This window comes from Coregonus lavaretus, assembly GCF_964263955.1.
Source record: "Coregonus lavaretus genome assembly, chromosome: 29".
In the NCBI taxonomy this organism is placed as follows: domain Eukaryota; kingdom Metazoa; phylum Chordata; class Actinopteri; order Salmoniformes; family Salmonidae; genus Coregonus; species Coregonus lavaretus.
Window position 1 is genome coordinate 28441664 of NC_140016.1, and position 23007 is coordinate 28464670.

Consider the following 23007-nt stretch of genomic DNA (forward strand, 5'->3'; position numbering starts at 1 on the left):
TTACAGAGAGAAGCTTCTTCTTGAGCGGACAGCCTGATGAAAACCAGTCAATATTCAGGTCCGCAAGAAAGTAGACCTCTCTGTTTACATCACATACACTATCAAGCATTTCAAACATATTATTTAGATACTGACTGTTCTTCTATAAGCATTACAGGGATATGGCTCTGAATATATACAGCAACCAGTGGCGGTCAGTGCCTTTTAAGATGTGGGAGGATGATATTTTATCTTCATGAGCATAGCCTTATTTCTATTACAGCATATTGGATGACTGTCATTTATATTCCATTCACCCAGCTCAATGTAAAATCGATAGGTTTAGTTTACTACATGATACTCTAATTTTCCCTATTCCCATCATGAGGTTGCTACAACCTATGAATGAAAGTTTACAACGTTCGTGCACACAGGTTGAGAGCAAAATTTGAGGAGACAGACAGTAACACATTCAATACTGCCTTGCAGACTCTTGGCTGCATCTAGCTGATCTAGGGTGTAATCATTAGTCCAACAGTTGCAAACTAGAGTTTCTATTGGACAAATTCAGGTATGTTTATCCCCGTTTCATTCCGTTTGCTTCCGTTTAAGAAACATTTTCCAACAGAATTGGCAAATTGAAACACCCCTGATCACATGTAAACACAGTTCACTTTCATAGCAGCCATGTTGTATTCCTTCTCGCATCTACGTGCTCTCCTCCTCTCACCTTTTCCCTTCACTTGTGGACTTCAATGCACAACATATCAGCTGTATGTGACCAGGCTAAAAAAACTTTCCAAGCCAAACCATATCATAACCGCTATACACAGCCTACACCGTTATCACCATATTAGCTAAAGTAACGTCATAGTCAACATAACTAATAGAATTAACGCGTTAGTAAACCCGCTACAATCATGCAGTACAGTGTAAAGTCAGTAAGCAGTTTGGCGGGCCCCGGTGGCAATAAATTAGTAAAACGAAAAGCTTACCTTGACTTGGAAGAGTTCCAGTGTTGTGCTGTATAGTCATAGCCAGCTAGATAACATCGCATCCCTCTGTTTGAGCTGGGTGTTTGAGTTGGCTAAACTAGCTAGCTGCATTTGCTAGCTAAGTAAGTGAAATATCTCTCTCTCTTGTTTCTCCTTCATTTTTTAATACATTAATTTGTTCAAAATTGTTCAACTATTGTCTTTCTCTCTCTGAGTCAGCTACTCACCACATTTTATGCACTGCAGTGCTAGCTAGCTGTAGCTTATGCTTTCAGTACTACATTAATTCTCTGATTCTCTTTGATTGGGTGGACAACATGTCAGTTCATGCTGCAAGAGCGCTGATAGGTTGGAGTACGTCCTCCGGAAGCTGTCATAATTACTGTGTAAGTCTATGGAAGGGGGTGAGAACCATGAGCCTCCTAGGTTTTGTATTGAAGTCAATGTACCCAGAGGAAGACGGAAGCTAGCTGTCCTGCGGCTACACCACGGTGCTACCCTACAGAGTGCTGTTGAGGATACTGTAGACATTGCAAAACAATGTGTTTTAATCAATTATTTGGTGACATGAATATATTTACTATAGTTTTATCTAAAAATGATAACTTTTAAATGTTTCACTATTTAAAAAAAAAAAAAAATTATGAACTTCACTGAGGATGGTCTTCCCCTTCCTCCTCTGAGGAGCCTCCACTGACAGCAACACCTCCCCCATAAGCATTCCAGACATGGCAGAACGCAGGGAAGATTGAAAACAACAACAAACAGCAGGGATCTAGACAGCCACAAGCCCGGGACAATCCGCAGTCCCATCCACAATGACTAACCGCGTCTTGGGCTGCGTTCAAGCCCTCAAGAAAATATATAGAGCCGAATATATATATTGATAAAAGTCACCTTGTCCGAGAGAGATTTACATGGTTATCAAAACGTCACGCCAGGGTAAGCCTACACGAAACACAGTCCTTATTTTAAGTGTTTCTAAAATCCCCTATGGGAAAAATGAATGGTGGAAAAACGATTGGAACTATTTCCCTGTTTGATCGCTATGTGTATTATGACACCTCCCCCACTGTGGGGTTCTATAGGGGATCATGGCTAGAAACAGTGGCGACCCGTCACTCAGGTCAGGTGGGGAAGAGCCCCACCTATTTTGAGCCCCACCTGTTTAGCTAAGAAAATATAATATATATACATGTATATATAAAAAAAAAAATGTGCCTGTTTTGCATGTTATTTTGGCATTAATACATGTCACATATCAGTTTGAAAACAATGTAAAAAATAAATAAACAAATAATTGAGTTAATAAAGCCGCATACAAACTTGGTCTCTTTTTTGCTGTCTTGAGTAAGGCAGCTCCAAAATGGATGTGTTTCAGTCCAGCTCAGTGCTTTGTGGTGGTGGGGCAGCCAGCAGAAAATACGGAGCGTAGGGGTTGGTAATGTTCTCTAGTTGCGTCGTGATTGGCTCAGTGTTCGGTCACTCATGGGGACACTACATCACCGCAAAATCTATGAGTAGTGCTCGAAAATTCAAGCCCCTTGGGTGATGCCACAGAGTTACATTAGAAGTGCCCATCCAAGAAGGCTCAAGGTCATTGACCACAGATAAAATGACGTCAAATCACGTTATATCTACAGTAGCTTTGATTGGACTGATCATGTCAACATCATAGTTTCAAAATCTTAGCTAGCAAGCTAGCAGTCATCATAATGAATTAAGTCAACAATCTACTGGCAAATCCTTTTCAATCCTTGTCATATGAAGAGAAATAATGAAGAAAAATTATAGATAAAACGTAAACATTACACAACAAGTTGGAAATCTCAAATTCAACAACGAGTGGTTTGGAAGGAATCATTGGCTAACTGCAAGCATTGCAAAGCAATCACTAGCCTGCTATTCAGTGGAGTGGGAGTGTGGTCCAAGTCTAGGTTTAAGGGTCTCTTTTCCAAGCTTAAAAGGATAAACATTCAACATTGGCCATGCTGTCAATCCAGCATGACTTCTGTCGCGCTCAAAACAACTGGAAACTCTGAACTGGGAAATCTCAGACTTCAGTGAGTCAAGACAACTGGGAACTCGAGCTCAGACTGGGAAAATACGTTTTGAACGGTCATCCAACTTGGATTTGGAAGTTGGGAACTCTGGCCTCTTTCTAGAGCTCCGACCTGAAGATCACTGATGTCATCATGATTCAACCTTGTTTTTTTGAGCTCCCAGTTGTCTTGAAAGCACCATAAATCCAGAGAATGCCAGACCTTGATGTCAAAGTTTGATGACAAAATTTGGCCACGAAGGACCGCCGCGCCACCTTCTTGTTCAAGTGAGCACAGCACAACAAAGTGAGTCTTGTATGCTGCTGCATAAATGATGTAATATGCCAGGGAGATATGTATACTGTAGCTAAGAAAGTAATACTAAGTGTATGTTGTGTAGTAAGCTGTTAGTAGCCCATGTGCCTCACCCAAATAATTTGGTTCCTTTTCCACTGTTCATGGTGCACATGTAGCCTATTGCCTGTTTTAGAGTAATGTAATCATTGAATATTGTAAGAGCTTTCATTGTCTGCTTATATGCACCCTTTATTTATCATATGGTTCTGACTTGGTGTACAGGGAGAATACTGTAAGAATGGCCCATGTTCTGAATTCTGTACATTTCAAAAGTGCTGAACAAATAGTTATATTGACTACGTCCGTCCTAGCTCGCTCATTAATGTCTTAATCGAAATTACGGATTGCCTCTTATCGCTCGTTGTCCCGTTATGCCATAGTTTGTACATCTCAATTGTCAGTAGAAACCACATTTGTTTAAGCAAGTCAGCCATATCAGCTATGTTTTTTTTTTAATGCAGTAAATTAGTCTAAATGAACTGTTTCACTGCCAGACAAGGCTCCGCTGATAGCCAGGTGTAGCAGTGGTAAAGTGTTGGGACTGCTGTTGGGACTCTGCTGTCGAGACAGCTTTATGTAGGCCCTAACAGTTTGTGGGCACTGTTTGTCACCGTTATAGTGCAATTAATGTATTGTTTAGTGTTGTGTTCCGTAGTGGCTTTGCTGGCATCTAAACATTTTATTTTATTTTTGCCCCATCAAGATTTACAGCCTAAAATTGCCACTGGCTAGAAAGATAACAGCTTTTGTCAAATTGACATCAAAAGTACGGTATATATATATTTTTTACATTTTAGCTAACCCGAACCCTTTTCCTAACCTTAACCTAATTCTCTTAACTTGGACCCGGTTTCCCAAAAGCATATTAAGGCTAAATTAATTTTAGAACCATTAGAACCTATGTTCATTATCCTAACCTGCTGCATAAATTCTCCTACCCTGCTACGATAATTCTAATCTGACAAAAAACAGAGCCTTTCTAGTCAAAACCTAGAGCATCTCCAAAAGTCAATAGACATCACCTGGCCAATAAATGCCCATAAACGTAACCCCTGTCGAGGTCAAAATCAGCATTGTCCACGCAACTGGCCTTTGTTGTCCTATCTTTCACCACCACTTACTTTTTATGTTAACATTTTCATGTGGCACGTGGGCTCTAGCCAACAGGCTACAGTGCGGGTAGACTAGTCTACATAATGAGATTATTATGGATAAGAGCGAGAATACTTTTCTTTGTCAAGCATCGATCATCATCATGTCACCAGAATCAGACCATCGATAATTATTGAAAATGAGCATCAAGACCAACCCTCGATATTTATTGGAAAGGAGCATCAAGATCACGTGCACTTCACCGCTCTGTGAAGTTCATAAGTTATTTCCTCTGTAGCCAAATAAACTGCATTTTTTCCCGAGTGGTAGTGGGAGGACCACACACCATATCATCGCGACTCCAAGTTTACTTCGATATGATGGTTATTATATCAATATTTGCGCATAAAGGCTTTGCACTGCCATTTCTCGCATAATACATTTTATCCACACAAAAAGTTCCCACCTTGTCGAACGAACAAATGATCTGTCGGCATTTATAAAATGTTACTGAAACTTCCTGTTTCCATCACAGCTGTCACTATTTTTTAAATACAGTATGACTTTACTTGCACAAAAACTGTGGATGGAAATGTGGTTATTGAGCCCTATAAGACAATTCAGGTGTGGTGACTCTTTTGACAAGCATGTTTTGCATTAGGCTATTTAGTGAATGAAGAGTTTCCTCATACAAACAGTGTAGTAATTATGCAGTAATTAATGTTATTGCACAGTGGAATTAGGGGACTTCTACCAAAACAGGAGTCTTCCATGGTCTTTGTTCCAAGCGGAGCGATGGGCTCTGAGTTATAAGAAGATGTATTGCTGGACTGGAATAAAGACCTGCACACCCTGTAGATCCCCAGGCCCAAGTCAAAGAGCCAAGATCCTCTTCAAATGGGTAACGTTTAACCAACAACCCTCTGAAATGTTTTGCCGTGCAAGGCTTTCACCACCCAAAAAACATTTTAGAATCTTCTCCAAACTCCAGCTGAAAGGTTCATGACATTTGGCTGCATTTCAGTTAGAAGTGCACACATTGGAACGGGGACACAGAACGGGGCAACACAATCAACAGGTCGTAGGCAATAATTACACTTTTAATGGTGAGGCAATATTGTATGTAACACAGTGACCAGAAACTGTGACACACACTCACCTCCCCGCGTCACATCGATCACCATCATCATCTCAAATATCAGATGCAAAGACTAGAACACAAAGGGACAACAAGAACAGAGGACAAAGCCTTCCACCTGAGCATGTACAAGATTGAGAAAGGAAAACAAACTGCTTTAAGAGGCCACTTTAGAGATATATAATGTATATAGATTGTATATATGTAAATATATGTAAATATATATATATATATATATATACATACATATACACACTAGGTCCCCCTCACTGGGGGGCTGATTAGTACACGCTGTGGGTATTTCATAGGCTTTTTTAAATACACGTTCAAATTTCATTTTTTTTTTTATACAGAGACACATTGCTTTTGCTACAGGGAAGTAACACTGCTTGTCACAGAGTTTAGAACGTCACATAGCTGCATGTCAATTGTTCCACTGGTCTTATTCTTGCACCAGTCACTGGCCATATATAGGAAGAGAGAGGGCATGTCTGGACATGGCCCACAAGTCAAAATGTCCTCTCCACTGTCCTTTAGGTAGCATAGTAAATACAACAGAGCCAACTGGTCCACCAGGGAAGAAACAGTCTGCTTTTCTATTGCTGCCTTCACAAAGAAAGATCCAAAGAAAGCTAAATAAAATGACGGTTTGCTAATCATATATAGCTTACAGATGTATTGTAGGATGCTGAAAGTAGGCTACACTGAAACCCGTTGTTTCTTTTTTCTAGCTCGTTTCAAATGGACGATACACCGAGATACTGCAAAGTAAGACTAGAAAGGGTTAATTCCCCACTACCGCATCTAGAAACAGATTTCAAAGAGTCTCTCAGGAGAAAAACATTTTTCTAAATGAAAGTGTAAAAGAAAGGAGGAGAGAGGACGAGTATTTCCCCTCTTCTTTTTGACAGGTAATAATAGTACATTCTGCATTGGAAGAAAGTCTTTGATGTTATCATGTCATTGTCGATGTTCCACAGGTTAGTCAAGGTTGTCGTCTAAGTTGTTGAGCCGCCCGTGGCCCTCCATAACCCCTCCCACACACACACACAAAGGCTCGCCGGTGTGCAGGAAGGTACAAGGCCATCCGTCCCTTAGACTGGGGGTCGAAACCACGGCGACGACCCTCACGACTTGTTGTCATCGTAGAGGTCGAGCGATGCCTGGATGTCGGGAAGCTCCATCTCACAGACCACACTGCGCGGGGACAGGGAGTTCCGGTTGAAGAAGTGGCCACCTGCAAAGGAACATGGGAAAATGTCAATGTCAGTGACACCAAGAAATATTACATATCATCTGCCAGTAAGATACTTACACTACATGGCCAAAAGTACGTGGACAACCCTTCAAATTAGTGGATTCAGCCACACCCATTGCTGACAGGTGTATATAATCCAGCACACATTCATGCAATCTCCATAGACAAACATAGGCAGTAGAATGGCCTATACTGAAGAGCTCAGTGACTTTCAACATGACACTGTCATAGGATGCCACCTTTCCAGCAAGTCAGTTCGTCAGATTTCTTCCCTGCTAGAGCTGCCCCGGTCAACTGTAAGTGCTGTTATTGTGAAGTGGAAACGTCTAGGAGCAACAATGGCTCAGCCGCGAAGTGGTAGGCCACACAAGTTCACAGAACGGGACCGCTGAGTGCTGAAATGCGTAGCACTCAAAAATCGTCTGTCCTCGGTTGCAACACTCACTACAGTTCCAAACTGCCTATGGAAGCAACGTCAGCACAATAACTGTTAGCCGGGAGCTTCATGAAATGGGTTTCCATGACCGAGCAGCCGCACACAAGCCTAAAATCACCATGCGCATTGCCAAGCGTCGGCTGGAGTGGTGTAAAGCTCGCCGCAATTGGAATCTGGAGCAGTGGAAACGCATTCTCTGGAGTGATGAATCACGCTTCCACATCTGGCAGTGCGACGGACTAATCTGGGTTTGGCGGATGCCAGGAGAACGCTACTTGCCCGAATGCATAATGCCAACTGTAAAGTTTGGAGGAGGAATAATGGTATGGGGCTGTTTTTCATGGTTCGGGCTAGGCACCTTAGTTCCAGTGAAGGGAAATATTAACGCTACAGCATACAATGACATTGTAGACGAATCTGTGCTTCCAACTTTGTGGCAACAGTTTGGAGAAGGCCCTTTCCTTTTTCAGCATGACAATGCCCCCTGTGCACAAAGAGAGGTCCATACAGAAATGGTTTGTCGAGATCAGTGTGGAAGAACTTGACTGACCTGCACAGAGCCCTTACCTCAACCCCGTTGAACACCTTTGGGATGAATTAGAACGCAGACTGCGAGCCAGGCCTAATCGCCCAACATCAGTGCCTGACCTCACTAATACTCTTGTGGCTGAATGGAAGCAAGTCCCCGCAGCAATGTTCCAACATCTAGTGGAAAGCCTTCCCAGAAGAGTGGAGGCTGTTATAGCAACAAAGGGGGGACCAACTCCATATTAATGCCCATTATTTTGCAATGAGATGTTCGACGAACAGGTGTCCACATGCTTTTGGCCATGTAGTGTATCTAGAAAAGCTGATGCCTAGCACCATAAACAAACAACAAATAAAAATGTATAGTTATTCATACTTGATCATTTCATCTTTAGCATCTGTAAACCTCATTACAGGAGTCACTGGGATTGGACACCATCATGGACATTTGCAGTTGAGTAAAAGTGTGAGTGTGTGACATGCTGAGGTCAAACCGTGACATTGTGAATCCTCAATGATCCTCAAACTGCTATACAACCTCAAGTCAAGAGAGCGATACATGGAAGATCACCTGGACCACCTTTTGAATCATAGTAATCATCAATATCATTCATACCTCAATAAGATCTAAGCAGTGTTATGTGAAGGTTTGTGGCCTGACGATTCTGATGTGTGAGGTTAGACATGTAATGTAATAGCTAAGAAATAGTGCCATCTTCTGGGGATAGTATTGCATTACTGCCAAATATACACAACGTACAAAACATTAGGAACACAAGTTATTTCCATGACATAGACTGACCAGTGAAAGCTATCATCCCTTATTGATGTCACTTGTTAAATCCACTTCAAATCAGTGTAGATAAAGGGGAGGAGACAGGTTAAAGAAGGATTTTTAAGCCTTGAGACAATTGAGACATGGATTCTGTATGTGTGCCATTCAGAGGGTGAATGGACAAGACAAAATATGTAAGTGCTTTTGAATGGGGGGTATGGTAGTAGGTGCCAGGCACACCAGCTTGAGTGTGTCAAGAACTGCAACACTGCTGGGTTTTTCACGCTCAACAGTTTCCCATGTGTATCATGAATGGTCCACAACCCAAAGGACATCCAGCCAATTTGACACAACTGTGGGAAGCATTGGCGTCAACATGGGCCAGCATACCTGTGGAATGCTTTCGACACCTTGTAGAGTCCATGCCCTAACGAATTGAGGCTGTTCTGAGGGTAAAAGGGGGTGCAACTCAATATTAAGGTCTTCCAAATGTTTTGTACACTCAGTCATGGTCACATATGAGCACAGAAGAACATTAAACTTCAACTTTCTGTAGGGAGGTGTGTGTGTGTCTGTCTGGTTTAGGTGCACAAGAATAATGGGTGTCTTTCAATAAATATAGTAACACACGCACACTCACACAAACACACACACAGCTTTGTTTTTGTGAAATTTCAGGACTTTTTGGAGTGTAAAAAAGTTTGACCATTAAAAATCCTATTTTCCCTAACCCCTTAAACTTAACCCAAAACCTAACCCCAAAACCCAAAACCTAACCCTTCAGCTTAAAATAGCATTTGAACAAGTTCAGGACATTGTGGTCCTGATAATGTAGGAAAACAAATACAACACTCTCACAGTCACATAACAAGTCAAAAGGAGGGATCCACAGTGGTTTAATGTCTCATAGCGCTTTGCCCTATTACAACAACAAAAATGACAACTAACGATACAGGAAGGTACAGTAGTACAAGCTTAGAAATACAATACAGAAGAATATGGCACAAGAAGGCAACATTGCCATGAGGCTCCGGCAGAGAAAGGGTCTAGAGGGGCGTCTTCACTCCTCCCACTCCAGGCTGGAAGATAAATGACATTTAGAAAATAAAGTAGCAGAACAAAGAAATGGCATGCAAGTAGGATCAGAGAAGGGAAATGTAATTGATCTGAACATAAAAAATATTTTTCTCTTGTGTAAGGCTCTAACACATTTGCAGTTTTTTGAGTAGAGGGGATGGATGGAGGCTGTGGCTTCCGTAAATGGTTGTTCTGATCTAGTGCTACTTTATTGGGCAATATTGTGAAACAGTACTCACACTGTCTCCGTTAATTGATGTGCAGACATGTACAATCCAATATTTCATTACTTTTTTTACTCTCTAACTGCAAATGTATTAGATACATGCCAGTACCCATGTCAACTGTACTTGACGAGAGTACAAATATACACTATGTTACAATTGTGCTGTTAAAGTATTTTTCGATTCATTCAAGTTTGCCACATCTGAATAATAATCTCAGACTGTTTTGCATCTGTCTGGACTGTATTCAAACTCCATTGTATGGCAATGGTTCAAAGTAGTCAGAGTTGAGACAATTTCAGATATCCACAAATCCAGGAGTATAGTCCTGGATGCTGGTTTAGTTAAATAGAAATGAAATAGACAACAATATTCTGTGACAAAGCCATCAGGACTATCCCCAGTTCAAGACTATATGAAACCAAATCTTGATTGAAAGTACAATTGAATCCAGTAGTAGAAAGGTTTAACTATGGAAGTGGATGGTGGTACTCACTCAGGGCTGGAGAAGCTGGCAGTGGCCTTGATGATCATATAGAACAATGTGAGAGCGCTGAGAAGGCCGAAGCTGGCGATTATAAACCACTCCTCTGTCAATAGAAGGAAAGGGGGGGGGGGTCACTGCAGCCCACCATGCAATGGGTTAAAAACCGACGAGTCCCCACAGGAAAACACAAAAGATCTTTCCTCTCTTTGAAAACCAATGTGAGGCGGAAAAGTCAGGAGGATGAAGAGACGAGAAGATGAAGAAAGGTGCGTCCTTAAGATCCAGAGGAGGAGAGCGACAGAGGAGAGAGGCAGGATGAGCTTGAAGACAGGAGATAGAGACCTGGAAGCACGGGCGTAGTTTAAAGACAGAGTGTTATACACATGTGCACATACACAGACAGACAGACACACATGTATCCAGAGGCACCCACACAGCACACACCAACTGCGACAGAAAGAGAAACAGATGTGTATGTAGGCCTACATGTATCTCTACAATGCATGTACACTGAGTATACCAAACATTAGGAACACCTTCCTAATATAGAGTTGCACCCCCCCCCCCTTTGCCCTCAGAACAGAACAGCCTCAATTTGTCAGGGCATGGACTCTAGAAGGTGTTGAAAGCGTTCCACAGAGATGCTGGCCCATGCTGACGCCAATGCTTCCCCACAGTTGTATCAAGTTGGCTGGATGTCCTTTGGGTTGTGGACCATTCTTGATACACACGGGAAACTGTTGAGCGTGAAAAACCCAGCAGCGTTGCAGTTCTTGACACAAACCAGTGCGCCTGGCTCTTACCACCATACCCCGTTCAAAGGCACTTAAATCCTTTGTCTTTCTTATTCACCCTCTGAATGGCACACATACACAATCTGTCTCAATTGTCTCCAGGCTTAAAAATCCTTGTTTAACCTGTCTCCTCCCCTTCATCTACACTGATTGAAGTGGATTTAACAAGTGACATCAATAAGGGATCATAATGTTTTGTATACTCAGTGTATAGTACTGATGTAAAGTCAGTGGAACTGTACAAATTGAAAGAGAGCAGGCATATACTACATGAGCCTTTTAAGGTTTACCAGAAATTAGAGGAAATTGAGTCACATTATCAAACAGCATAAATTGGGTGGATTTAGATAAGAATGACTTTGATTCATTTATGGAAGTAGGCCTATCCTGAAACAGATTTAGGTACTAAGAGTTATATAACAACTCTTACTCACTCTATTATTCAGATGTTGAACTATTCACACTGATTAGCTATTCATTCAAAGTGTTGTATGCATTACTGAATTACAATTACTAGCTATAAGTGAAAGAACAGTATAGAAGTAGTTGTCGTAATAACTGCAGTGCATGTTCTTATTTTTCAAGAATGGCTTTTTGCCAGTTGTGCTTTTTGCCTTCTCATGGTTGGGTTTAGGATTAGGATGGGATAGGGATTATGGATTAAACAGACAGTGGCTGCGAGAGTCAGAGGGGGGTGAGTGACCTACAAGAGACAAGTCTCTGGTGTGTGTGTGTGTGTGTGTGTGTGTGTGTGTGTGTGTGTGTCAAAAGAGGGGATGAAGTGAGGTATGGAGGGGCAGGGAGGGATTTCGGATATATACAGTGCTATGAAAAAGTATTTGCCCCCTTTCTAATTTTCTCTACTTTTGCATATTTGTGATAATGAATGTTATCAGATCTTCAACCAAAACCTAATATTAGATAAAGGGAACATAAGTGAACAAATAACACAACAATTACATTATTTATTTCATTTATTTCATAAACAAAGTTTAAAACGAAAACGAAAACTCTGCATTCCACAGTAAGAACATCATACCAAAGGTCAAGCATGGTGGTGGTGGTGTGATGGTTTGTGGATGCTTTGCTGCCTCAGGACCTGGATGACTTGCCTTAATAGAAGGAACCATGAATTCTGCTCTCTATCAGAAACGAGCAGTTCATGCTTGAAAACCCACACGTCACTGAGTTAAAGCAGTTCTGCATGGAAGAGTGGGCCAAAATTCCTCCACAGCGACGTGAGAGACTGATCAACAACTACAGGAAGCATTTGGTTGGAGTCATTGCAGCTAAAGGTGGCACAACCAGTTATTGAGTGTAAGGGGGCAATTACTCTTTCACACAGGGGAATTGGGTGTTGCATAACTTTGTTTATGAAATAAATGAAATTAATATGTAATTGTTGTGTTATTTGTTCACTTATGTTCCCTTTATCTAATATTAGGTTTTGGTTGAAGATCTGATAACATTCAGTATCACAAATATGCAAAAGTAGAGAAAATTAGAAAGGGGGCAAATACTTTTTCATAGCACTGTATTTTGTGTGTGTGTGTCAAGTCAATATGTCAAAGGTTTGCAGCTCCAGTAAACATTTTGCTACTCTAGTTATTCAGTTTAAAAAAGTCAGTTTTGCCTTCACTAATTATTTAAATAGCATAACCAGAGACATTTTAGTTTTATTTTGTCAAGGTTAATTCCTTCACTTAGTGTTTTGAGCTATGAAAAAACGGAGCTTGCATGCTGATTTGCCAGGATCAAATAAAATTGTGAGACACTTTTAATGGGTGTGTGGGTCAAAGAGTGTGCCTGAACTCGAAAGGTTGAAAAACAGAGAGGAATAAATGAAAACCAGAGAGAATTTCTGTTCTATTTTGTTACAATTTTATAACCTTTCATATCAATAATGTAACTTCAAATCAAATCCAAACTTGAGTTGAAGCAAAGAAAGTGTCTGAGGTGGAAGCTGCTTACTGGTGACGGCGATGTTGATCTCTCCGGAGCGGGGGGTGAGCTCTCCGCTCTCGGAGGGGATCTGGGGTCCGGTACCGGGGTGGCCTCGTTGCAGGGGCTCCAGGCTGATGGACGTCTCACTGGACAGGTCCACCAGGGCCGTCCGCTGGCTGGCCATCGTCTGGCTGCGCCCTATCCTGTGGTCCATGTCAAAGCCGGCGTTGTCCACGCACGGCAGGTTGGGCTAAAGGGTAAAGTAAAAAAAACACAGGGGTTAGGGGAATGTTATGGCTAGTGGTTAAAGTCCAATTTGTGTCATATTAACTTTGGCCAATGTTAGCTCACGCTAGAAAGAACTCGATATTTTGATCGCTGACCCCGATTTTGACCACGACCCTGACCTTAACCCTAACTTCTGAGCAAGTAGCTCTTGTAGCAGCTCATCTAATGATACCACTTTAGTCTGTTCTGGTATGACTCTAATTTCTGGTGTCTGAGCAATAGTTCCATACCTTGCCAGCAGGGGGCATACTAGGGCTATGGATGAGGTCATAAACAGTTGGCATAAACAGAGGGTTACGCAATCGCCTGGATAAAGATCTGTCACAATGACTGGGAGCAGCATGTGAAGGGCAATCTGGGTAAATAACGTCTTAATCTACAAAACAACACATGCAGTTTAATAGACTGTGAAATGTTCTGTTGTATTCTACTGTTAATCAACATAAACATATGAAATTGAGACATGTTTACATAATATCTTATAAGGCTATCTTTTTCCTCTCATTATTTGGGTCAAGAGTAGTGTGTGATCAGATCAGAAAAAAAAGGTCTGAGGCCAAACCGTTACTGGCGTTGCCGGATAATATTGACATACTGACTTCTAACAAATGTCCACTGATAAGGCATTGAGACATTGACTACACTAATACTCACCATGATGCCCAGAGCTTTGAGGATGTTCAGTTTACACATGGGGCAGGTACAGTGCTCGTTCAGCCAGGGGTCCACACACAGCTTATGGAAGACATGTCTGTGCAGAGAGAGACAGAGAAACAAAGAACACGGTTGAAGAGCACGAAGCCACCTCCACAAACAAGCCCCCAAATCAATCAATCAATCAATCAATTTTATTTTATATAGCCCTTCTTACATCAGCTAATATCTCGAAGTGCTGTACAGAAACCCAGCCTAAAACCCCAAACAGCTAGTAATGCAGGTGTAGAAGCACGGTGGCTAGGAAAAACTCCCTAGAAAGGCGAAAACCTAGGAAGAAACCTAGAGAGGAACCAGGCTATGAGGGGTGGCCAGTCCTCTTCTGGCTGTGCCGGGTGGAGATTATAACAGAACCATGCCAAGATGTTCAAAAATGTTCATAAGTGACAAGCATGGTCAAATAATAATCAGGAATATATCTCAGTTGGCTTTTCATAGCCGATCATTAAGAGTTGAAAACAGCAGGTCTGGGACAGGTAGGGGTTCCATAACCGCAGGCAGAACAGTTGAAACTGGAATAGCAGCAAGGCCAGGCGGACTGGGGACAGCAAGGAGTCACCACGGCCGGTAGTCCCGACGTATGGTCCTAGGGCTCAGGTCTCTCAGTTGGCTTTTCATAGCCGATCATTAAGAGTTGAAAACAGCAGGTCTGGGACAGGTAGGGGTTTCGTAGCCGCAGGCAGAACAGTTGAAACTGGAATAGCAGCAAGGCCAGGCGGACTGGGGACAGCAAGGTGTCATCATGCCCGGTAGTCCTGACGTATGGTCCTAGGGCTCAGGTTCTCAGAGAGAAAGAGAGAACGAGAGAATTAGAGAGAGCATACTTAAATTCACACAGGACACTGGATAAGACAGGAGAAGTACTCCAGGTATAACCAACTAACCCCAGCCCCCCGACACATAAACTACTGCAGCATAAATACTGGAGGCTGAGACAGGAGCGGTCCGGAGACACTGTGGCCCCATCCGAAGAAACCCCCGGACAGGGCCAAACAGGAAGGATATAACCCCACCCACTCCGCCAAAGCACAGCCCCCGCACCACTAGAGGGATATCCCCAACCACCAACTTACAATCCTGAGACAAGGCCGAGTATAGCCCACAGAGGTCTCCACCACAGCACAAACCAAGGGGGGGGCGCCAACCCAGACAGGAAGATCACGTCAGTAACTCAACCCACTCAAGTGACGCACCCCTCCCAGGGACGGCATGAAAGAGCACCAGCAAGCCAGTGACTCAGCCCCTGCAACAGGGTTAGAGGCAGAGAACCCCAGTGGAGAGGGGAACCGGCCTGGCAGAGACAGCAAGGGCTGTTCGTTGCTCCAGCCTTTCCGTTCACCTTCACACTCCTGGGCCAGACTACACTCAATCATATGACCTACTGAAGAGATAAGTCTTCAGTAAAGACTTAAAGGTTGAGACCGAGTCTGCGTCTCTCACATGGGTAGGCAGACTGTTCCATAAAAATGGAGATCTATAGGAGAAAGCCCTGCCTCCCGCTGTTTGCTTAGAAATTCTAGGGACAATTAGGAGGCCGACATGGGGCTCTTCAAAGTCTGCTTTGGACCTCTTTTCTCCCCTTTACATCCTGCGACTGGACAATGACTGCTCTGTTTGAACCGGCTAGGAGGGCCTGGTGTGTCTTTAACGGCAGCGGAAAGCTTGTGGAAAAAGGAAACGAGTCAAGCTTTACAGACACAGTGGTCATTGTGGGGCAACATTGACACAAAATGGACATTGTGTGTCTTATGACACAAGGCGGCCATTGTGGATCTGAGAGAAACATAATCTTGTTTAAAATGAATGGTCTGTTCCATATTATTAAATAAAGACGGACAGCCAGTTTCACTGCACTTCAAAGGACCTGTCTACCTGAACTCCTTAATGCCTTTATCAAAGGCATGGTACGCAAACCATTTAAACATTAAAGATCCTTATGATGAGCATCCATAAAACAATACAAGGCCCCATTATCGCTAAAGAACGATTCCTTAAGTGCGAGTACCAACAATGCATAATAGAAAATACTTAGCCTCCAAATACACCTAAGGACAAGCATAAAAGTGCAACGGTTGATTCTGCTAAGTGCTTGTCTAACATAGCCTGGCATTTCCTGGGCATGGAGTGTAAAGTGCTGTTCCTTATCAAAGCCTCTTGCAGCAGGGGCACCGGGCCTCTAGCACTGTTTATTGCCTTTCAAGGCAGGCACAGAAAACAAGGGCTTTATACATTAATGAGGAGTCTGTTTACAATAGAATGGCTTGGGGAGAAAGTCAGTGTGCAGTCAGAAGCAGCGCTGCAAGAGAGGGACTTTTGGATAAGCCTGCATGTAGAGAGACTCGGATAAGAGCTTGTGTTTCAGTTTGATTGTTTCACAGTTTGAATATGTGTGCCACAGGAGGTTGGTGGCATTTTAATTGGGGAGGATGGGCTTGTGGTAATGGCTGGAGTGGAAAAAGTGGAAGGGTATCAAATACATCAAACACATGGTTTCCATGTGTTTGATGCCATTCCATTTGCTTCGTTCCAGACATTATTATGAGCCGTCCTCCCCTCAGCAGCCTGTGTGCGTGACTGTAACGAGTGTGGCTATCTGTCTCTGTATGCTATAAGTGAGAAACTACAGTCTGGGAGAGATTGCGCTCAGAGCATTTGTCTGCATCCCAAATGGCACCCTATTCCCTATGTCAGGGTTCTTCAATTCCGGTCCTGGAGGGCCGAAACACCTCTGTTTTTCATCCTCTCCTTCTAATCAGGGGCTAATTCAGACCTGGGACACCAGGTGAGTGCAATTAACTACCAGGTAGAAATAAAAAACAGAAGTGTTTCGGCCCTCCAGGACCGGAATTGAAGAACCCTGCCCTATGTAGTGCACTATATAAGGAATAAGGACTTTCTTAGAGCAGAGAAAAAATGTGACGGACAGACAGACGGGTTATTAGATACCATACCAGATGGCATCACAGAAAAACAGCAACATACCAACCAGGATAAATTGTTTGTTTTTCCTTTCTTGGTTGGTATATTTGGTTTATCCATATGGCATCTGATATGACATCTAATATGTTTGCCTGCCTACCTGCCTGCCTGTATATCTGTCTACCTTTCTGCCTGCCTGTCTGAAAAGAGTTTTGTGAGAAAATTGTGCTTTGGTTTGAGAACTGAAATACTGGTGGTTGTTCTTACTGCATATCCTTGGATATCCTGCAATAATTGGCTGTTGAGACTGTTCTGTCTCTGTCTACCAGCCTGCCTGTCAGTCCGTCAGTCCATCTAAATCTGACCAGAAAAACACCCCTCCATTGACAACACTGTCCTATAGACTGATATTAAATGTACAGAGACACAAATTGAGTGGTCGTCAAGTGTCCTCCCATTACTTCAATGCTTTTAGTTATTGATTGGGGATAGCAGTGTGTACTTAAGGGAGGCACCAGTGGGGTTGGTGGTTAGAGATACTGTATGAACACAGAGGAGGACGCAACATGCACACACATGATAAGGACCAATAAACTCCATTCTACATAAACAGCCCTTTTACTCGTTTGTCCTCATTTCATCCCTCTCTCTTCATTCTCTATCCTCCAAGTCCGTGTGAATAATCCATGTGTTTTGCCATCGGATCAAGTCTTAGTTTCTGGCTCCTCTACTAAACTACAAATACTGAGGTTGCCCAGAAAAACCACTAGTGCATTCTTGGTATCATTGCAGTGTGCCCTAAAAACACAGATAGCAATGAAGGGCAGAAACCAAGGGTACATTTAGCTTTGAACCACTACCATGACCAGTAAATCGCACACGTTACTCTAAATCTGTAATTAGCCTACCTATGGATTGAGGACAAAAATGAGCTCTTTAGCTAGCTTAACTCTGACACTTATGTATCCGTTCATTTGGAAATGGTGATTATCCTGCATTGCATTATGTCTATTACCTAAATAAACGATAGCAGGTTTTGAGGCCAGACAACTTTTCAATTTCCTTTAATGCTAGATAGAGATTTTGAAACATGTAGACTATCAGCATGTCCACAACTTCTGTGAGGACATACGTGAAGAAGACCTCCCCTTTCAGCCTCATAAGAAGGACCTGTCTCCTTCACTTCCCCTTCTCACAGCAATCTGAGTGCTCCTCTTTGACAGAGACTGGATAAGCAGGATGGATGGAGAGCATTAACGCTTGGCCAGTTCAGTCCTGGACTGTGTTTACATTTCTGATATCTGACCTGAGCTGGTCTGTTCTGGACTGAAGAAGGAGTGGGTACATCGTCCTTGCGTCAGTTGGGCCAAACAAAACACAGCCCTAATGCAACTATGCAGAGATTGGCCGGCAGATTCAGCTGCTACTCAAGACCAAGGGTGCATCTCCAAAGTCTAGGAAAACTTTTCTCCTAATCTCCTCTCATTCATCTGCAGAGACAGGATTGGTGAAAGCAATGTGGTCAGATACCTACTGGGAATCGTCTTTCACCTGTCCAGTTCTTTCACATCAGTGCAGATGAAAGAGAGGAGGCAAGTAGAGCAACACTCTCTGGATGTGCCATGTTCTGACTGAATGATTGATATGTCTTGACATGTCTTCAGGAGGGCACCTTGGGACACGTCTTGAGAGTGACTGTGATGACTACAGCAGTGTCCTATCCCTTAGTCCAGCTTCTTAGTTCCATCTGCAAAGGCCAGAGAGGACACGGCAGATGGCACAGGGTGTGTGTGTGTGTGTATACGAAGACAGAGAAAGAGAGTGCCCGCGACTGCGGGATTATGAGCCTAAGTGTGTGCGTGCGCACGTTGCAGAGTGTGTGTGTCGGAGGAGGAGGACGTTTAAGTATGTGTGGGGGTGTGGGGGTGCTGGATGAACCTGGAGGTCATTTGGCAGCACTGGGTCTAAACATAGCCGGAGCGAGCTCGCAGGGGTTACGACTCACAGCGTGCAGCGAGACCCGACGGCCTTGATAGAAGAGCGTCTGCATTTCCAAAACAGACCAGTCTCCATTTAGCCAGAGCTCCTCCCTCTCTCCCTCCCTCCCCCTCTTTTTTCCTGGCAAGAGCTTAAATGTCAACTCTGACAGACATTACATTTTCCACTTCCTTTGTAAAGCTTAGTGATCCACTAAACCAACACATGCTGTATGTGTCCTACAACTGATCCTAAATCAGATTCAAATGGTCAAACCAGAGGTGATTGACAGGTAGTAAAAACTGGATTTTTATGGATTATGAATTTTCACCTGACCTGCACACATACAGAATTTAATTTTCGCTCTTCCTGTTTTCATATTCCTGTGGTGTTATATACAGTTGAAGTCAGAAGTTTACATACACTTAGGTTGGAGTTATTAAAACTCGTTTTTCAACACACTCCACAAATATCTTGTTAACAAACTATAGTTTTGGCAAGTCGGTTAGGACATCTACTTTGTGCATGACACAAGTAATTTTTTCAACAGTTGTTTACAGACATATTATTTCACTTATAATTCACTGTATCACAATTCCACTAAGTTGACTGTGCCTTTAAACAGCTTGGAAAATTCCAGAAAATGATGTCATGGCTTTAGAAGCTTCTGATAGGCTAATTGACATCATTTGAGTCAATTGGAGGTGTACCTCTCTACATTTTCTTCATCTGTTTCTGCTGCTAAGGCCACTTTCTACCACTCTAAATTCCAAGCATCTGCCTCTAACCCTAGGAAGCTCTTTGCCACATTTTCCTCCCTGCTGAATCCCCCCCCCCCGCTCTCTCTGTGGATGACTTCGTCAACCACTTTCTCCCCTCTCTCCAGATAAAATCCTGCGACTTGTGACTGCAGGCCGCCCAACAACCTGCCCGCTTGACCCCATCCCCTCCTCTCTTCTCCAGACCATCTCCGGTGACCTTCTCCCCTACCTCACCTCGCTGATCAACTCATCCTTGACCGCTGGCCATGTCCCTTCCGTCTTCAAGAGAGCGAGAGTTGCACCCCTTCTCAAAAAACCAACACTCGATCCCACTGATGTCAACAACTACAGACCAGTATCCCTTCTTTCTTTTCTTTCCAAAACTATTGAGCGTGCCGTCTTTAGCCAACTCTCTTGCTATCTCTCTCAGAATGACCTTCTTGATCCAAACCAGTCAGGTTTCAGGACTGGTCATTCAACTGAGACTGCTCTTCTCTGTGTCACGGAGGCTCTCCGCACTGCTAAAGCTAACTCTCTCTCCTCTGCTCTTGTCCTTCTAGACCTGTCTGCTGCCTTTGGTACTGTGAACCATCAGATCCTCCTCTCCACCCTCTCCGAGCTGGGCATCTCCGGCGCGGCTCACTCCTGGATTGCGTCCTACCTGACCGGTCGCTCCTACCAAGTGGCGTGGCGAGAAGCTGTCTCCGCACCACGTGCTCTCACCACTGGTGTCCCCCAGGGCTCAGTTCTAGGCCCTCTCCTATTCTCCCTATACACCAAGTCACTTGGCTCTGTCATATCCTCACATGGCCTCTCCTATCATTGCTACGCTGACGATACACAACTAATCTTCTCCTTTCCCCCTTCTGATAACCAGGTGGCGAATCGCATCTCTGCATGTCTGGCAGACATATCAGTATGGATGACGGATCACCACCTCAAGCTGAACCCTGGCAAGACGGAGCTGCTCTTCCTCCCGGGGAAGGACTGCCCGTTCCATGATCTCGCCATCACGGTTGACAACTCCGTTGTGTCCTCCTCCCAGAGTGCGAAGAGCCTTGGCGTGACCCTGGACAACACCCTGTCGTTCTCCGCTAACATCAAGGCGGTGACCCGATCCTGCAGGTTCATGCTCTACAACATTCGGAGAGTACGACCCTGCCTTACACAGGAAGCGGCACAGGTCCTAATCCAGGCACTTGTCATCTCCCGTCTGGATTACTGCAACTCGCTGTTGGCTGGCCTCCCTGCCTGTGCCATTAAACCCCTACAACTCATCCAGAATGCCGCAGCCCGTCTGGTGTTCAACCTTCCCAAGTTCTCTCACGTCACCCCCCTCCTCCGCACACTCCACTGGCTTCCAGTTGAAGCTCGCATCCGTTACAAGACCATGGTGCTTGCCTATGGAGCAGTGAGGGGAACGGCACCTCCGTACCTTCGGGCTCTGATCAGTCCCTACACCCAAACGAGGGCATTGCGTTCATCCACCTCTGGCCTGCTGGCTCCCCTTCCTCTGCGGAAGCATAGTTCCCGCTCAGTCCAGTCAAAACTGTTCGCTGCTCTGGCACCCCAATGGTGGAACAAGCTCCCTCACGACGCCAGGACAGCGGAGTCACTCACCACCTTCCGGAGACATTTGAAACCCCACCTCTTTAAGGAATACCTGGGATAGGATAAAGTAATCCTTCTACCCCCCCCCCCCCCCCCCCAAAAAAAAATAAATAAAATAAAAAAAGTGTAAAGTGGTTATCCCACTGGCTATAGGGTGAATGCACCAATTTGTAAGTCGCTCTGGATAAGAGCGTCTGCTAAATGACGTAAATGTGCCCTTGAGCAAGGCACTTAACCCTAATTGCTCCTGTAAGTCGCTCTGGATAAGAGCGTCTGCTAAATGACTAAAATGTAAAATGTAATGTAAATACCTGTGGATGTATTTCAAGGCCTACCTTCAAACTCAGTGCCTCTTTGCTTGACATCATGGGAAAATGAAAAGAAATCAGCCAAGACCTCATAAAAGAAATTGTAGACCTCCACAAGTCTGGTTCATCCTTGGGAGCAATTTCCAAACGCCTGAAGTTCCCACGTTCATCTGTACAAACAATAGTACGCAAGTATAAACACCATGGGACCACGCAGCCGTCATACCGCTCAGGAAGGAGACACGTTCTGTCTCCTAGAGATGAACGTACATTGGTGCGAAAAGTGCAAATCAATCCCAGAACAACAGCAAAGGACCTTGTGAAGATGCTGGAGGAAACAGGTACAAAAGTATCTACAGTAAAACGAGTCCTATATCGACATAACCTGAAAGGCCGCTCAGCAAGGAAGAAGCCACTGCTCCAAAACCGCCATAAAAAAGCCAGACTACGGTTTGCAACTGCACATGGGGACAAAGATCGTACTTTTTGGAGAAATGTCCTCTGGTCTGATGAAACAAAAATAGAACTGTTTGGCCATAATGACCATCGTTATGTTTGGAGGAAAAAGGGGGGTGGCTTGCAAGCCGAAGAACACCATCCCAACCGTGAAGCATGGGGGTGGCAGCATCATGCTGTGGGGGTGCTTTGCTGCAGGAGGGACTGTTGCACTTCACAAAGTAGATGGCATCATGACGAAGGAAAATTATGTGGATATATTGAAGCAACATCTCAAGACATCAGTCAGGAAGTTAAAGCTTGGTCGCAAATGGGTCTTCCAAATGGACAATGACCCCAAGCATACTTCCAAAGTTGTGGCAAAATGGCTTAAGGACAACAAAGTCAAGGTATTGGAGTGGCCATCACAAAGCCCTGACCTCAATCCTATCGAAAGTGTGTGGGCAGAACTGAAAAAGCGTGTGCGAGCAAGGAGGCCTACAAACCTGACTCAGTTACACCAGCTCTGTCAGGAGGAATGGGGCAAAATCCACCCAATTCATTGTGGGAAGGCTACCCAAAACGTTTGACCCAAGTTAAACAATTTTAAAGGCAATGCTACCAAATACTAATTGAGTGTATGTAAACTTCTGACCCACTGGGAATGTGATGAAAGAAATAAAAGCTGAAATAAATAATTCTCTCTACTATTATTCTGACATTTCACTTTCTTAAAATAAAGTGGTGATCCTAACTGACCTAAGACAGGGAATTTTTACTAGGATTAAATGTCAGGAATTGTGAAAAACTGAATTTAAATGTATTTTGGCTAAGGTGTATGTAAACTTCCGACTTCAAATGTATCTAT

The 23007-nt window shown here is 43.7% G+C and overlaps 1 protein-coding gene across 4 annotated transcripts in view; it reads right to left on the reverse strand.

The window, feature by feature from the left end:
• Window positions 1–5950: 5950 nt before the first annotated feature.
• rnf130 (ring finger protein 130) overlaps window positions 5951–23007 on the reverse strand; it is a 77755-nt gene continuing 60698 nt past the window's right edge. For 2 of the 4 annotated variants that reach the window (XM_084147211.1, XM_084147209.1), the window contains exons 7-10: window positions 14069–14165; window positions 13154–13376; window positions 10398–10491; window positions 9480–9679 (exon numbers count right to left, since the gene is read on the reverse strand). In XM_084147211.1, the coding sequence (XP_084003337.1) occupies window positions 9661–9679; window positions 10398–10491; window positions 13154–13376; window positions 14069–14165 (433 nt within the window). In that variant the 3' untranslated portion in view covers window positions 9480–9660. Of the gene's footprint in view, window positions 6841–9479; window positions 9680–10397; window positions 10492–13153; window positions 13377–14068; window positions 14166–23007 lie in introns of those variants that run through there. The other 2 variants (XM_084147212.1, XM_084147210.1) reach the window with 1 other exon arrangement.